Here is a 17,557-nt window from a genome sequence, read left to right as displayed (position 1 = left end):
TGCTTGAGTGTCTCAGGGCTAACCTCAGCCTCAGCTCTAATTCCATTTAGAGTTACAGTCCCCTTAATAGTCTCTATGCCAGTGGAGCAGAGCTCGGACAGCTTCCCTCCCCCTAAGCTGGGAATGGAAAACAGGTGAAGGGCCAGGACGCAGCACAAGCACCACAAGAGTATTTCCCGATGCCAGGGGAATTCTTGGCTGGACGATAGCATGTTTACGGCACCTGTATGGCATAAAGGGGCCACAGTGTCAGTTCTTGTGACTGTATTGTGAATACCATGACAAGCCTGTGTGGTTGCAGAGAAAAGTCTGGAAACATTAAATGAATCTAGTACCCTAAAGACTCAATCTCCCCCCACACCCTCCCCCCAAACCAGAGGCAAATAAAAAATAACCCAAAATTGATTCTTTTTAAAAACACAATTATTTTTAAGCCACTCATGGTTTTTGAACTCTAGGGGTTAGCAGTACTGGAGCTATAACCAGGCTTGAGAATCAAGTCCTTTATTTATACCTGCAATGTTGAATGCTGCATTGGGGTGATACTTTCCAAACCCTGAAGTCCATGCATGTGTAATCATATATGATAAAAAATTGAGGCTCCACATATGTCTATTCATAATAGTGTGGTGTAACGGTTGTATTGGAACTTGTATGGGATGACCTGCACAAGTCTCCAATGGCTTCATCACTAAATAGTAATGCAATAAAATATGTGTAACTCAAACTGTACTCTAATACCATTTACCATGCAATGTGTAATAGGTGTGGACCTGCCTTAATAATTTATGAATACTGTATGAGACGTACCTGTTGAGATGGACTGTATACCTACATTGGGTTAGTGGAATGTTTATTATGCACCTATATTGCTTTAATTCAATGGCTGTTCTTACCAGGAAGATAAGAAAGATAAGAAAGAACAGCCTAGCACATACTTGAAAAGACAATGGGAAAGCTATTCGCTTTAAGGATCCTGCATCTTGTCCCCAAGGAAGTTGCAAGACTTGTTTGGCCAATGGTGCAAACAAACAGACCAAAGGGATATAAACAGTTAGGCCGTGTCTACACTGCACTTTCATCGTTAAAACTTTTGTCGCTCAGGGTGTGAAAAAAAACAATGACCAAATGACAAAAGTTTTAACGATGAAAAGTGCTGGTGTGGATAGCACTGAGATGGTGGGAGTCGCTCTTCCGTCGACTAAGTTACCGCCTCTTGTTGGGGGTGGTTTTATTTTGTCACCGGGAGAGCTCCGAGTGACAAAGAGTGGCTACACTGTGCACTTTACAACCGCGCGGCTGCCACTGCAGCTGCGCCGTTGTAAGGTGCGCAGTGTAGACATAGCCTTATTAGGCCTGGTTTACACTAGAAAATTAACTCTGGTTAACAGTGGTGTGGTGTTTTAAGTGCAGACACGTCATTTGTGCGTGGGTGTTAGGGTGGCCGGGGGGGGGGCATGATTTAAAACAATGCCCTATGGGTCTTGGGGTGCCTGTAGGCAGTTTTTATCTACTAGGATCCCCAGGTGGAAGATGGGTAGACATCTGATAAATGTAAATATAGTCTGGTTTAAGATAGTTTCCTCAGAAAAGCATTAGTTCCAAATAAACAATACTTGGCTTAAAGAAGCCTGTCTGGTCATCGAATGCCAGTGGTCATAGCTTCAGAATTGCAGGTGCTAAACCTAACTCAGATCTGCTGAGGTAATTATGGTCAATACCAGGCAACTGCAGCCCAAGGCCAGCCTGAGAATGGGAGACTTGAGTGATTCCACACCAAGAGAGGTGATGGCTCAAGGCCGGACAACGGATTAGGGAGGGGATGCACTCAAAGACACTAGGAGGGGTCAGAGATGCAGTCAGCTCAGTAACGGTGACAGCCAGCTGGTGACTTCCTTTTCCAGGACCATCCCCAGAGAGTTTAAAGGTGATATAGCTGGCTCTACACCACCCATTCCTGGGCTCCCACTTCACCTAGCATAAGGGGTAATTCTAGGGAATGCAGGGGGCAAGTCAGGAGTGCACTGAATCCTGGAAATCCTGCCAGAATGGCTTTCTTAAGCAGCTCGAATTTAAGCCAAGGGGCTGAATCAGCATCCAGGACTGGGGAAGCGCAAAAATGGAGTAATACCACCTTTGCCTCTCATCTTCATATTATGCGCTGATCACGGATAAGCAACACTCCACTGCCTCATAGTCACATTGACATTCATGTAGTAGCAGAAGAATGTTACTCTTTGACAAAGTTATTTTCTATATTATTTCTTAAAGTCACAGAGAATGATACAGCTTAAAGTTTACTGCATAAAGTAAGAAAATATAACAATACCTAGGAAAACAATGCCAGGTAAACTTCTACCTCTAATGTTATGTTTCTTTGTATTGGAGTTTTTTCCAGAGACTAATGCAGTGGAAATTCCATCCAGCTTCCGTAATGCAGAAACTGGATGGACGTTTGTGAATCTGCCTTTAAAGTTATCTGAATGCATAGACATTACAATGCATCAGACATCGTCATCATTTAATCCTGGAGCATCTGTACAAACACAGACAGCACTACAGGGTCGCCATTCACTCCTGTCCATGGCTAGTTCCTCCATTAAGCCCAGCCGGGTCATGTCCTGGCATACGATGTCCTATCACATAGTCAGTGATCAGCCTCTAGGTCAAACGAACCTTGGTTGTGTTCACTTTATTTTCTTTGGCATCCTATCATCATCTACGGTATCTCCACTATTATAATCTTTCTGATTGTAGCCAATCCTCTACCCTGATTTCACTTGCTATTCTCCTTCTAACTTCATTTGTTTCAAAATCATTCCACTTGACAGCTGCCATCTTTTGAAGAACTCTCATCTCTACTGCCTCCAGCCTTCTGATGTCACTTTCATTTAATGCAGCTGCTTCCAGCCCTCAGAGTGTTAGTACCCTGGTTTGATACATTTTCATTTTGGTACCAAACATGTTTTTAATCAGTCCATAATTTCTTCAGTTTCTGTGCAGCAGTTGTAGCTAAGGCACATCTCCTTTTAACCTCATCCTTGATGGCAGAGCCATCCTTTGGGTAGGGCAAATCGGGGCGACCGCTCCGGGCCCCGCTGGCCGGTGCAATTGGCTGTCGCGGTGGGACCCAGGAGACATAGGTGCAGAAACTAGGGGTGCAGGCAGTGCTGCAGCACCCCCGGGGTCCCAGCTGCCACCCTTAAAAATGTTTCAGCGCCACTGTCGGAAGACAAATCCGTCACTTCCGCAGAGCCCGCCATCTTGTTGGCAGTTAGCAGAAACAGCGCCCGGCTCAGCCGCCCGCATATTGGTGCAGCGAGTCCCCCGCCTGGCCCGGAGCCCTGAGCCGCCGTGGTGCTATGACCAACCATAGCCTCGCGGTAGGTGCTGGCAACTGCCAGCAGCAGCAGGCAGCCCAGCATCAGGCTGGATCCGTCCCGCTAGCCCAGCTGCCAATGCAGAGCAGGGCTCCCAAACCGGCGGGGGCTGATTTGTCTGGGTCCTGCACTCCTCTAGGGACGGCTCTGCTTGATGGAACCGTTGGCACTGATCAGGCTTCCTAGGTAAATAAGGTTCTCCTTGTTCTACTTCTTCACTGCTGCTGCTGCATTTCAGCACATTATCTATTGTCTCTTTTCCAAGATACAATAAACTCTAAGGAGACAAAGTGGTATAAGTTCAATTTGCCAAGGTTGCAAAGTGTATAAGCATTAATTCAAACATTGTCTGCCAGTTGTATGACATCACTTGCATAAACTAAGGAGCTTAACTCTAGATCATCCAATGTCATACCCTCCAATTTGTCTAACATTCTTATTGTCCAGTTTAAATACATGAAGAAAAGTGATAGTGATTCCATAGAATCACCGCATCATATAATACTTTATTATTAACTTTTGCCATGATCACCACTAAAGGACCTGGCATGATCTATAATGGCCATCTGTTATATGTTGCCATTAGGATGTTAATAGGGGTATGGCTGGTAAACTATGTTCATCAGAAACGGTTACTATATGGGGAGAATTTTTTAAAGCGTGAAAAACTTAGCCATTCAATTAAAAATGAAAAAGTCAATGATTCTCATCTCATCTATACCAATGTAAATCACAATTAATCCAAACCAACTCCATAGAAGTCAATGGAAATAGCATGAAATTAGAATCAGGCCCATTGTATCAAGGGGAACTAATCTCTCTTTTGGGCACACATCCTGCAAAATTCCATGTTAAAGAACAAAGCTAGGCAAGCCCAGTGACAGTGAAATGCAGTGCAAATATAAGTCCAAAATCAGCCCTTCCTTCCTTTCAGGCTATTTCCACATCACCAGATCAGTCTCTGTGCTCTCTGTTTGCTTGTTGGTTCCCTGCTGTACATGTGCTACACGCAATGCAGGCACCGAGACTGATCAAAGGGAGTGCTGCTGGGACACACTTGAAGGTGTATGAGTAGTATCCCCATGCTGAATGCCTAAATTGAAAGTCACTGAAAGCACTAAGCTAGGAAATAAAACTTGGTGACAAAGAGCACAATATGAGACCACCATCTTAATGCTAGTGCTGTGTGGTCCTAATTATGGAGGATGCAGTCAGATCTCTGCCTGCCTCACTGTTCCTCCATTGTGTTAAATATACCACTTTTGGCAGAAATATATTTGATTTGGTGAAATTAAATTTACAATTCTGAGAGGTAAATCGCACTTGCTTGGAGGTTTATAGAAAGCGAACACAAATTAGGGCACAAGCATAGCCAAAGGAAATTCATTTGCAGATTTTAACGGTACATCTTTTGCAATATTTGTCCAACACTACTCCCAGGTAACTTCAAGACAGGTTTCAAAGAATGAGTGCTCAACCACATTTGGTGCAAGGAAGGGATGAATCTTTACAGCAACCTTCTGAAATCTTTAGTAAGTATCGTTAGAAAATCATAGGACTAAAGCCGAGAGAGAGGAGCTGTAACCCGATTTATCTAGAGAAGCCAGATTAGAGAACCAAGAGTGAATATGACTGCGAGTGTCTATGTAGATTATCAGTGGTGCTCATTAGTCTGCTGTAGTTAAGGATCTGTGAATGTAAAGAGTAGGTATAGAAATGTTGACAGACCTTTGATTATAATCCTATAATGACTGGGAATCACCGTGACATTTATATTTATCAACACACTTATTTTAGTGCCTCTTGGTGCACTATTCAATACATGTGTTTACTTCACAGCATATTCAAGGTGAGGCACGTGACTAGACAAGTGCAGAAGTGGGAAAATGTTTTAGAACGAAAATAATTTTTACAAGGTCTGGGTAGGGTGAGGAAGGATCTAGCTTTAGCAAAGAATAAATATAAGCAAAGAGCTCAAACATATTGACGTGTCAAAATCTACAATGTCAATGTAATCTTTCAATCTTGTGTTCTGGGGTAAGTAGGTTATCCCAGAATATAGGGTATATGACTTATGTATTCTAAACTCTAAATTAGATAGTAAAATCTACAGGACAGGGGCTGTGACCTTCTATATGCCTGGCACTACTCAGGCCTGATTAGGGTCTTCAGGCAAGATCAGTAATAATATTGCTTTGTAATGGTACTTATCTCTGAAAGTAAAAACTGTGTTTCTTAGAAAATAGCTGATCTATATACTCAAAACTTTACCTTAAATCCTCTAAAAGAAATGCCAGTGTTCTTTGGTTTTGTTTTAACTGTTTCTCTAGGACACATTTGAAATTCTGAAATTACTTTATTTTTAGCTTATTTTTTATGGCCAAAACTTTTTTTTTTTTACTGTCACTACTTTAAAATTCATTCAACTGTACAACTATGAATTTTATACATAGCCATATATAATTTTGAAGGCTGGAAAAGTATCTTGTGAAATAACCTTGTAATTGAACAAACTTCTAAGAGCTCTTTCTTTGACCTCAATAACTAACATTGTCCAGTAAAGCAGGTTTCTGAACAGTGAGATAAGAAAACAGCATCATTTATAATGATGCTTTTTCTACCCAAAACTTTATCACACATCTCCAGAACATATACTCGACATGAACAGGGAAACAGAGAAAGATTACTAAGATATGCTAGCGGTTACAGGATTTTGAGAATGAATGTTGGAGATGGGGAATTTATGGCTTATGGACACATTCAGGGTCTGATCTTGCAAACTTAATTGTGCTGTCCCATTGGCACCAACGGGATTACTCGTACGAGTAAAGATATGCAGGATGGGGTTCTCTGTAGATAACATAAATATAGCAGTCAGAGGCTGCTCAAGACAATCTGCCACCCTAGGCAGAACATCAGCGTGCCCTCTCTCTCCTACCACACAGCATGAACCCTGTGTGCATTAATAGTTCCTTTACGTAGGGGCCAGGTAGGGCCCAGTGGTCAGGAGGCGAAGCTTCCAGCAGGAGTAAAAGGAACAAAGCCCCCTACACTTGACAGTCTGCAGAGTGAAAGTAGGAGGAAAATATTGAAAATAAGACACCCCCACCCCCAGAGAAAGTCTGGTCCACATGGTAAACCTGACTGGGCGGGGAAGTGCCCTCCCCCATCTTCTTGGGATCCGGTATAAAGGTTTATGGGACCTAAGTGACTCCTGTAAAACTGCACCCACATGTCAAAGGGGATGCCCATGCAGACAGGAGTGACTCCCTGTGATATTCTGACCCTGCCACCTACGTCAGTTCCCCTTTTGGGATGAGAGAATAGCATATACAGCAGTGTGCTCCATTGTAAACAAGCTTCTCCAGGAAGACTTCCACTGGGGTCCTCCACCCTAAGAGGCCAGCAGCCCTGCCCAGCCCCACACTAGGGATCTATCCCCATGAGGACTATGTGCTGGGACTTGTGGCATGGGGCTCCACATGCCCCGCCATCCCATGTGAACCCCTCTGGGTGTCAATCCAAAGTGCATGCTAGGGTGTACAGGAATATGCATCAGGTCAGGGGAGTCCCTGACATAAGGCTGGGGGAAGAGGGGCATGCAATACATGGGTGAAACAATGGGGGGATAATACAGAGGGACTGGAGTCTGGACATAGGGTGGGGATGGAGACCAGGACACAGACTGGAGTCTGGACAGAAGGGGTAGGAGGATGAGGATATGGGAGCAGATGAGTGGGGGTTAAAAAAAGGGGCAGGGAGCAGATAATGGGAAAGATAGGGTGGGGGATAGGAAACAAGGGGCAGGACACACAAGAAGGGAGCCAGAGGCATGGGGGGGGCAGAACCCTGGGGGATAGGAGGATTGGGGAAGGGGGAAGATGAAGCGGGAGGTAGGCTAAAACACGGAGAAATGGGGGGCAGAAAGGCTAGGGTGGGAGCATTAGGACACATGGGGAGATGAGGGCAGGACCATGGGGTGGGCAAAGGCTGATGGAATTGGAGTGGGGCATAGGGATTGGTGAGGGCCCGAAGGACTAGGCCAGGGGCCAGATGGGGGACAGGAGGTGCCACCTACCTCGTTGTCCACCCCAGGGATGGGCCACTGGCGGCTGGGCCATCAGGGTGCACACCAGCTGCACATTGCTGACGTACATAGTTTATTAATGAGCTTTGATCTAGCCCTTTTTCAAAGAGGACTAGATCAAGAAACTGTTAATGCACATTAGGGTACATGTGGACAGTTGGTACACGCCATCACAGGCTAGCGTATGTAGATCACACCTCAGCTTGCCATGAATCTGCTGCCTTAGGCAACTGACTAATTTGCCTATGCCTAGAGCAGCTCCTGAGAGCAGCTAATTCATGCCATTGCTACTTACGTCGTGTCACTGTTTCCATAAGAAACATTAAACACAATTTTAGGTATAAAACTAAAGATGTGCCAAAAATAAAACGACATCTGAATACTCCCGAACTGGGGGATATGAACCTTTGTTCACAATTTGTCAATGATCCATAATTTGGATTTATAATGGGCTGATCTAAATACCCTCACTTTCAGGTTGCAGGAAATCAGGATCTGAGTCCAGAAACAGAGTTTCGGGCCTGAGCCCTGGTCTAGCAAAGACCTTCCTAAAATAAGGCAAGTGAAATCTTCCCAGTAATCTACATTTTCAGAGTAAACTGGACTTTGAAATCTTTCCCTCTTCCATTGTGTAGCAGTAATTTTATCTTGTATGACATCTATGCTAACTTTGTCAATGACGATTATAATTTCCTTATGGTACAATGCTTAATCAAAAGGGAATACCGACAAATGTTCGAAATAGATGTAATCCAATTCTATACTATCTCAGTCATGTTTTTAAGATAAAAAAAACTTCAACCACTTGGACTGTGAACAGAAATTCATGTGCCATTAAAAAACAAAACAAAATTAGAACGATTGTCCAAAGTACTACTAGCATCTATTTTATACCCTAATCATCATATTGTAACAACATTACAGAATGTTTATTGAAAGACTTCCCACTCAGTTACTGCTCTCACAATAGGATATAAACTGACTGCACCGATTATAGCACCTTTGAGAAACTAAACATAGCTCACACTGGAAAACCGTCCCTGGGAGGGAAGTGTAGATAAGCTATGGGTGTAGACAATGGTGACAGCAGGAAAGGGGAAAACACTAAATCAAACTGACTGCAAATGGCCAATGTACATGTGCTGTGTCTCTCCAAGCAAAAATGCTAGAAGTAATAATAAATCTGTCTTAATGCACAGTTTGTAAAGAAATTGCAATTATTATTTTGAAAATTAGAGCCAATAGTAAATGCTGCTTTTATAAATGGTAATCATTTGTGATTTTTCTCTTACTTCTTCCAAAAATCAAAACAACTTGAACAAGGTTAAGTTTTCAGTTTCTCAATTTGTCATATATTCAAAATTGAGAAGATGGGTAGCATTTTATAAAGTTTGGCACTTTATGTTTCCTCCCACTGAAGATTCTGCCAAGATTTATAATTTTTATTCTATTCTAGATAAAATGGGGGCAAAAAAGCTGATTTTAATTCCCCTGATTGCTCCTTAATTAGTATGTCTTATCTTGACTTACACTAATAAATGGATTTTCAAACTGGTAGGCGTATGTTTAAAAAAACACTCCTCTTTTAACCCTGCCATTATGTAAAATCCACAAAAATAAAAGACTTTAAAAGAAAATACCAACCTCTTTGTTACAGGGAGTCATAGAACTCAATTTATTCAGTGAGCACTTTGAGGACCACGCTTGCTAAGGTAAGATCTATTGGTTTAAGGTAAAGTCTATTTGCCAACCAAAGTAACTTTTATATCAACCCTTGGTATATGGGCTATTTCCCTGGTAGCTAGCACTTGTGGACCTGCTAATTTATTAGGTTTTGCTGTGGGCAGAAAGGCTTCTGGATACTAGGAGACATAGCAAGTTTGGACTTGTCAGTGGATTAGGTCCCACCTCCCTCCTTTTAGGGGCATCTATTTCCTAATGTGATCCAACTTCTGTTGCATCTAGTTCTCAGTCTATCACCTGTAGATCCAGAGTGTTCCAACTTTCTTGAGAAGGAAAATATAGAGGCGAAAAGGGTGAAGGAAGACCCTTGTTTGTTTGGGGAAGTCTAAACTGGGAGGGATGCAGAGCTCCAAGTCTTAACCCCCCAAATCCAGTCTATGGAGACCTAGTACACATCACATATACAGTACGAGGTGCATCCAAAGTTTCCCTAACTATGGCACTACGGTCAGCTTACTAGGAGCCCAAGAGTTGTAAGAATGAAACCAAGAGCATGACAGCTGCTCTTAACTGTAATATGGAGGTAGAGGCCACAGAGACTACAAATCCCATGTGTGCTACATCTGCTCTTGACAGAAAAATGATACGCATTTGGAAAGAGATTGCCTTTGATTGCTGTCCCGTCCATTCCTCCTGCAAGGGGAAAGTGTTCTGTTTCTATAGACTGAAAAGGAAAGGGAACACTCAATTCCCAAAAGGGCTTTCAGGAGCAAAGCCTTCCCGAGCTCCTTATGTTCTTTATGTTTTAGCCTTTAGCAAATTAATAGAGGCAAGTTCTACCACTAAATAAAGTGTCCTTGTGTGCCTAAATCAGACACAAGTCACCTGGGTCTTCTGGTATATAATGAATTTTAGAGGTAAAGGTAATTTTGGCACAAAGAATTCTAGAGATTTATGTAATAAGCACAGCCATAAATTACAAAACTGATGGCAAGTGTCTCAGTGACAAAGAGTCTTATTTAAATTTCCCCTTGGATCCAGTTGGATCACCAGATATTGGGACCCATGTAAACTGTGCCTTCGTAAACACAATATTTAGTATTTTCATGGTACTTCTAATCTTCAAAGCAATTACAAATATTAACTAATTATTCTTAATTCCTTACGAATATCTTTTATTGAGTAGAACTTCATAAGCTGCAGGAAACCCATAAGCTGCTCTGTTTACTTCTGAAATAATGTATGTACTGTATTAACATCCTCTCTTTCCTTTCAAATGCTACTAGCTAAGGGCAAAATCTGGATGGGGGCTTGGCCATTGACATCAATGATACCCAGATCTGGCCCTCTGTTTCAAATCCTGGGTCCTATTTAGGAAGATGACCTTTATGATGACCATGAGTTTCTGCCCCATGGTTTAAGGGGGTAAAATTCTGCTCTTTTACCATACAAAGCTCCCATTGGTGCCTTGTGGAAAAGTCATACAGAATGTAATAGGGAATATTTTTTACAATCACACTATAGAATTTAATAGAGAATTACATCCCTGCTACAGAAATCTACACAATGGTTCAAAAAGGCAATAAAATAGGACATCACTCTATTAAATTCAACAGGTTTTGAGGGTAATTTCTATAGAATCTGATTGGTTTAATCCCCATTAAAATTTACAGGACTTTCCTATAGGATCTGCATAGTTAATGATAGCAATGTTAGTCCTATGTAGCTACAGGAAAAGCACAGTCATGATCTGACTTGTAGGTATCATTAAGAAACATGTCAGAACACAATGGGGACGAGTTCTCCGCTGCTTCACATGTTATATGGTATTTACACCAGTGCAAAGGGAGTGCAAAAGACCACCACGTCAGACCTTCTCCCTTCCTTTTGCAAAGGTGTAAGTGAAAGTGAATGAACCATGTGTGAGGCCGTGGAAATCAGGCCTGTGGGCCTCAATAAGATGAATGAAAAAAACCACTTAAAATCTAGCTAAATTTTCTGTGGGATTCCCACAATGTGGAAGTACTTTAATCATGGATAACATCTCTGATTTGTAAAAGCCATCCAATGGACCTAACACACATCCCTAGCAAAATAAATGTGACCTCCAATGGCATGACGAAATAATTGTGCCAAACAAGGACAAGATTTTTGCCTCATTTCAATCAGCTGCACACAGTGCCAGACTACAATGAGTGCAGATGCTTTCTAGGATGCTATCTGTCTACTTCTGAATCCAAAGTACAGGAAAAACAAATGTAAGTAGACTAAAGACATGACAGTGCAGTGTAACCCATCAAATGCAAGTAGCATATGGTAAGATACACATTGCTAGAGGTCACCTAGCAACACTGCAAGGAAACATGTACAGTATGACACAAGGCTGATGACATAGGTCACAAAGGGGATGGTATTCACGTGTTGACTGGAAACAAATCACTCTAGTGTGGAGAGGCTGTTACAATAATGGCCTTTTGCTACAGTGTGAGTCTCACCACTGAAGACACCTGACAGCTACATCTCACCTTCAGTGCTGAAATTATACCGGGTTTAGAGCTTCCATTACACACCAGTATTACCGTTAGACCTAAAGGCAGTAAATTCACAGAAAGCGCATGCTGTCAATGCATACTGCCCACACTGCACAAAAGTACATCAGTCTATAGCAACCACTGACAGAATTTCTAATCCATAGAATTCCATAGTATTCATCCATTTCTTTCTTTAAAAAAATTCCCATCCACCAAAAATGTTTCATACCCAGTATGTGAGGCAGTTGGGAATCAGGCTCTGAATCTTGATATGGCAGTAAGACGAGTTGTTTGAAAGCCTTCATAAAATTGTAAGCAGATAGTTTAGACACGTTGATGAGAAAAGTAGGTTTTATTGTGACTTGACTGACAGGCTTAGTGAAGGGTATTTACAGTTTGACTCTTGTTACTAAAAACGCCATGACAGGTAAAACCTGACATGTATGTATAATGGGAAGACTGTGGAAAATTATGACAAAAGGAGCTCATTAAACAGCTAGTACTTTTAGATTGGCTAATTTCAAATGCTGAGCCACAATTTCTGAGTGGCGTACACCAAACTTAAAAAAACATACCATTCGGGGAAAGCCTGGTTTGCCTGATGTCCATTCTCAATAGGTTTGTCTGGAGAAGGAAGCAGGGAGAGAACAGGGAATACCACAACACGCACCACAACACGGGGGCGAGGTCACAGGGGTCTTAGGGAGGAAGTTGAAAGCCGTGAAAGGAATGTTTAAAGAGGTAAGAGACATGTCTGGGAATAGGGATCTATCGGGGGGGCAGGAGCTGCTGGAAAGGGAAAGCAGCAAAGAACTGGAGAGAGAGCACAGGAAACCTAATCCCAGTGCTTTGCATTTATAAAGAAATCTCTGCTCAGGATGTCTGAGAGGGAGACTTGTCTATTGACCACTGCACAGAGCTGGGTACGAGGAGATCTGCATTCGGTTAACAGCAAGGCATTCCTTCTGACTTACTGCGTGAGCTTGGGCAAGTCACCTCACATCTCTGTGCCTTACTTTCATCATCCGTAAATTGGGGATAATGATACTTACCTCACATGCATGCCACAAGACTTAACGTTGTAAAGACACTACACAAGCACAAAGTATTATAATATTCTTGTCTCAAAGCCTATACATACAACCTAATGAATTAAGTTTTATAACACAACTGTGAAGGAGAGTAGATGTCATCACAATCCTCCTACTGATGGGAAGACAGATAATACAGAGGGGGTAAGGGCAATTTTTTTCAAAAATGTCCAAGTGAATTAGGAGCCTACGTCCCATTTCCAAAAAAGACTTGGAAGCCAAGTCTCACTGAAAGACAGTGTAGGCTTCTATGTGTAACCTCCTGGGTGTGGTGTTCTGTCCCATCTAGTGGTGACGAGAGAGAAAGAGAGATTAATGAGTCTGCTCTACAGCCTTAGCTAACAGGCATATGGCTTTTAGCTCATGCAATAGAGGCTCATGCACTAAGCTCCAGAAATCCTAAGTTCGATCCCGCCCACCAACGACGGGGGTCTGTCTGTGTTACATATGTATTGACATCACTTTTGAAAACTGGATTAGGCTTCTAAATCGCGTAGTGTTACCTTAAGTAACTTGAATAAGGTCACACATTGTTCCCTGAGGCAAAGTTGTGAACAAAAATAGGGTTTTGATTCTCAATCCCCTGTTCCAACAATTGTTGCCTTCCGGATCAATAACCACATGAGATAAAAATACTTGGGTTGGAAATGGACTCTTGTCTATATTGCCCAGTCCATCCATTTGAGCTCAGGTGAAATCTGCTGCATTTTTATGGAAGACTGTTTATACAAGAAGAGGGAATTCACAATCCCAAATCGCTATTAGAAACTAGAGAAAGCTTTCCCCTTAGTTCAGCCTTTAAGAAATTAATTGAAGCAAGATATACTAATAAAGAAAGTGTCCTTGTATGTCTAAATCAGGCAGAGGTAGCTGGGTAATTTGAGCACAAATTGAATTTTATGTAATAGGGACAGCTATAAATTGACAAAATCATGGCAAGCATCTCAATGACAAAGCATCTTGCATGCAGAAGGATGAGTAATAAAACCAGATGTGTAGGGGAATATTACACAGATTTTAATAGCTGCTTCGGTTTTTTATTTTATAAACCAAGAGAAAGGTGAAACACTTATTTCTTAGTTAATGTCTCCATTTTCTTTTTCTTTTCCATTTTATATTAAAGAGCATACTGACACTGTGTTTTTCAGGTCCAATTATTTTGAATTTTGAATTTTGAATTCCACATACAGAATGGGAAGAGACTGTCTAGGAAGGAGTACGGCAGAAAGGGATCTAGGGGTTATAGTGGACCACAAGCTAAATATGAGCCAACAGTGTGATGCTGTTGCAAAAAAAGCAAACGTGATTCTGGGATGTATTGTGAGCAAGACACGAGAAGTCATTCTTCCGCTCTACTCTGCTCTGGTTAGGCCTCAGCTGGAGTATTGTGTCCAGTTCTGGGCACCGCATTTCAAGAAAGATGTGGAGAAATTGGAAAGGGTCCAGAGAAGAGCAACAAGAATGATTAAAGGTCTTGAGAACATGACCTATGAAGGAAGGCTGAAAGAATTGGGTTTGATTAGTTTGGAAAAGAGAAGACAGAGGGGACATGATAGCAGTTTTCAGGTATCTAAAAGGGTGTCATAAGGAGGAGGGAGAAAACTTGTTCACCTTAGCCTCTGAGGATAGAACAAGAAGCAATGGGCTTAAACTGCAGCAAGGGAGGTCTAGGTTGGACATTAGGAAAAAGTTCCTAACTGTCAGGGTGGTTAAACACTGGAATAGATTGCCTAGGGAGGTTGTGGAATCTCCATCTCTGGAGATATTTAAGAGTAGGTTAGATAAGTGTCTATCAGGGATGGTCTAGATGGTATTTGGTCCTGCCATGCGGGCAGGGGACTGGACTCGATGACCTCTCGAGGTCCCTTCCAGTCCTAGAATCTATGAATCTATGAATCTATGAATTTTGCTGAGAAGGGGCCAAAATGAAAGTTAATAACAAACTTCATGGAGTTGAGAGCTGCAATATGTCATTATGGGCTGACATTGGAGCCCAACATCTTAACAAGATCATCCTCTTTACCAGGGCGGTCTTACTGTACAAGCTTTTGCAAAAACTTTAGCGAGAATACTGTACCGTCTTTCATACTGCATGAACCCTAAGCAGAGTCCAATATACAAAGTCAGTCTGAAATGTCATCAAGCCCCCCCATCACAAAAACCCCAAAACATTTTTTTTTCTAATTAGAAACTTACACCGAAAATTCTAACACTGGACTCTGAGGCGTTTATAACTATTCCATGCCCACAACGATCTTAATTAAGTATGCAACAAGATTTGTTTTACTATAATTAGCCTAGCAACATGAGGATCTCCCGTAGTGGATTATTACAAACTATTTAGAGAGGGCTTTATTTCTTTGTTTGATTGTGTGTGACAACCTAGCTCCCTCCATTCTCTTCGCTTCCCATCTTGCTCTTTGTGGTCAGCCCAAGCTGTACCGTGTACATTTTTGTACTGCACTCTCTTGCCCCTGGACATTTTTCCATGCTTACCCTTAGAATCCCTTTCCTGACCTTTCATCTTTGTTCCTCTGCACTCTTCTGCAAATCCTTCCTCAAAACACACTTTCCCCATGAAGCCTACTAGTCTAAATTGCCTCTCAACTTACCTTTATGCATAAAACACAAAACCAGCCCAAACCTGTACAACCCTCAAGATGCATGCCTCACTAACCTCAGCCAGTGCATAATGTCATCACTAAAGCCCCTGTCCTTCCACTCCCCTTACTGTTTGTCACTAGCCCTTTTTATATTAGGGTAAGGCTATGGGGTCAATTCTCCACTGCCTTGCACTGTGTGCATCTATGGAGAGTGAAAGCAAAATGGTAACAGTCTGATCGGGTAGCAATTGACACCCACTTTACACAAGTGCAAAAACCCTCACAAGGAACAAGGCAAAGGAGGGTCGACCCAGCAGTCTTTATTAGTCCGTAACATGCTATACACTTACTACATGGTGGAAATTACACATAGTAACGGTGGGAGGAAAACCTCCCTGTGCTGATTATGACTTGTAATGACCACGAAAGCAACATGCCAAATACAGCAAAGATTCTGTCAATTGGGAGATTTGTTGAATGAGGTCCCTTTTTCCAGTCACCTGAGCTTGGACTATTTCCTTCCGGAGCTGCTCACTGTTGTTCAGACCTATGGCAATTACCTATATCTCTGCATTGCAATTGTACAGAGGTTACAATATGATGTTACTAAAGAAGCTGGATTTATTAAAAATGATTGCTTTCCTGTGCCACGTGTTAAGTGGGATTTTTATATAGCTTTTTTCAGTTTACAGAACTGTAATTTTTATGCAAGTTCCTGATGTTTGATCACTGTCTAATTTGAAGCTTCTTATGCACTCTTTCCACATCAGCATATTGTATTTGCCTGGGGGTGGTTCTGAGAGGCTGCAGATGTTGCAGCAAGCCCCCAAGAATTCTGACTCCTTCTGTCTGTTTCTAATGCTCCTCTCCTCACTTCCAACCCAGCTGGCCCCTACGTTCACAGTTGTCCTTAACTAATTTAATAAACCTTTATACAATGTACAGTTTTATTTTAAGTATGGGGGAAGGAAATACAACCCACATCCACTCAGGGCTTGTCTTCACTACCTGCCCGGATCGTCGGGTAGAAATCGATCTCTTGGGGATCGATTTATTGCGTCTCGTCGGGACGCGATAATCGATCCCCGAATCGACGCGCGTATTCCACCAGCCCAGGTAGGAGTAAGCGCCGTCGACGGGGGAGCCACGGCAGTCGATTTGCCGCCGTTCTCACAGCAGGGTAAGTCGGATCAGATACGTCGAATTCAGCTACGCTATTCCCGTAGCTGAATTTGCATATCTGAAATTGATCCCCCCCATAGTGTAGATGTAGCCTCAGTGTGGTGCTCTGTCCCCCTCTAGTGGGGGTTGGGTCAGATACAGAGATTGATGAGCCTACCAGAACTAGCTCTTTCAGCTCAAGCTGCAGAGGTTTATACATTAAGATCCAGAGGTCAGGTTCAATTCTCATTACTGACATTTACTGAAAGATTTCACATTATAAGTGGTTAGAAGGGGGAGCGTGAATAAAAGAGGTCAGGAAGGAGGAGGTTGTAGGTATCTGATACGTACAATAAATATGTACATATTAAGGGGCCCTAACTGAATGGTTCAGCCAGGTTCCCCAGCGGGATTGAACCAGTACTAGTATCGCACAACATTGAAAATCATCATGCTAGAAGGAACCATACACTCCAGAGAATTATGAGAGTCAAAGCAGCTGTACCACATACCACCTCTACTGTGTATAAACAGGGAAGATACTTACACTTACAGGTTGACTTTTTGGCACATCATAAACACCTTCCTTCTTTTGGCTCGTCGGAACCTGTGACAGTAAATCAAACGCACAATCATCATCGAGGTAGGAGTCTGGAAAATTTGAAAGTTGTAGCTAAGTACACTGTATTTTACAAAAGAATTAAGTCGTTCTATGTGACTGAAATCAAGGATGACCCCTTTTAATATAGGGAATGTCTTTCAGTGGAGATGACCATGAGTGGCAAAACTTGGATCTGGTTTCGAACACCAAAGTGGTCGTTCAGATCTGGGGGTTTCATTCAGCTCATTATAGAGTTAAAATTGTGTCTGGGTATGAACTTCCATGAAGTTAAGACGCTTTTGCATCCCTCTTCTACATAAGTGTTTGCTTTTTTCTAGGAGGGGTTGGGGGGAAGGTAAAATGGGAGTCATGTTTGGGCCATGGCTCCATTTTCTCTTCAGATGAGCTCCTTTAATGAAG

General features: G+C 42.3%; 1 protein-coding gene across 1 annotated transcript in view; it reads right to left on the bottom strand.

The window, feature by feature from the left end:
• The window catches only part of LOC113406511 (disabled homolog 1), a 257,959-nt gene that overhangs the window by 31,512 nt on the left and 208,890 nt on the right, over positions 1-17,557 (bottom strand). The window contains exon 10 of the mRNA XM_026651760.1: positions 17,084-17,143. Coding sequence (XP_026507545.1) covers positions 17,084-17,143 — 60 coding nt within the window. The remainder of the gene's footprint in view (positions 1-17,083; positions 17,144-17,557) is intronic.

The sequence above is a fragment of the Terrapene carolina genome, unplaced genomic scaffold, assembly GCF_002925995.2.
Source record: "Terrapene carolina triunguis isolate 2854851 unplaced genomic scaffold, T_m_triunguis-2.0 Scaffold102, whole genome shotgun sequence".
NCBI lineage: Eukaryota > Metazoa > Chordata > Testudines > Emydidae > Terrapene > Terrapene triunguis.
This window is presented reverse-complemented; position numbering and strand designations above follow the sequence as displayed.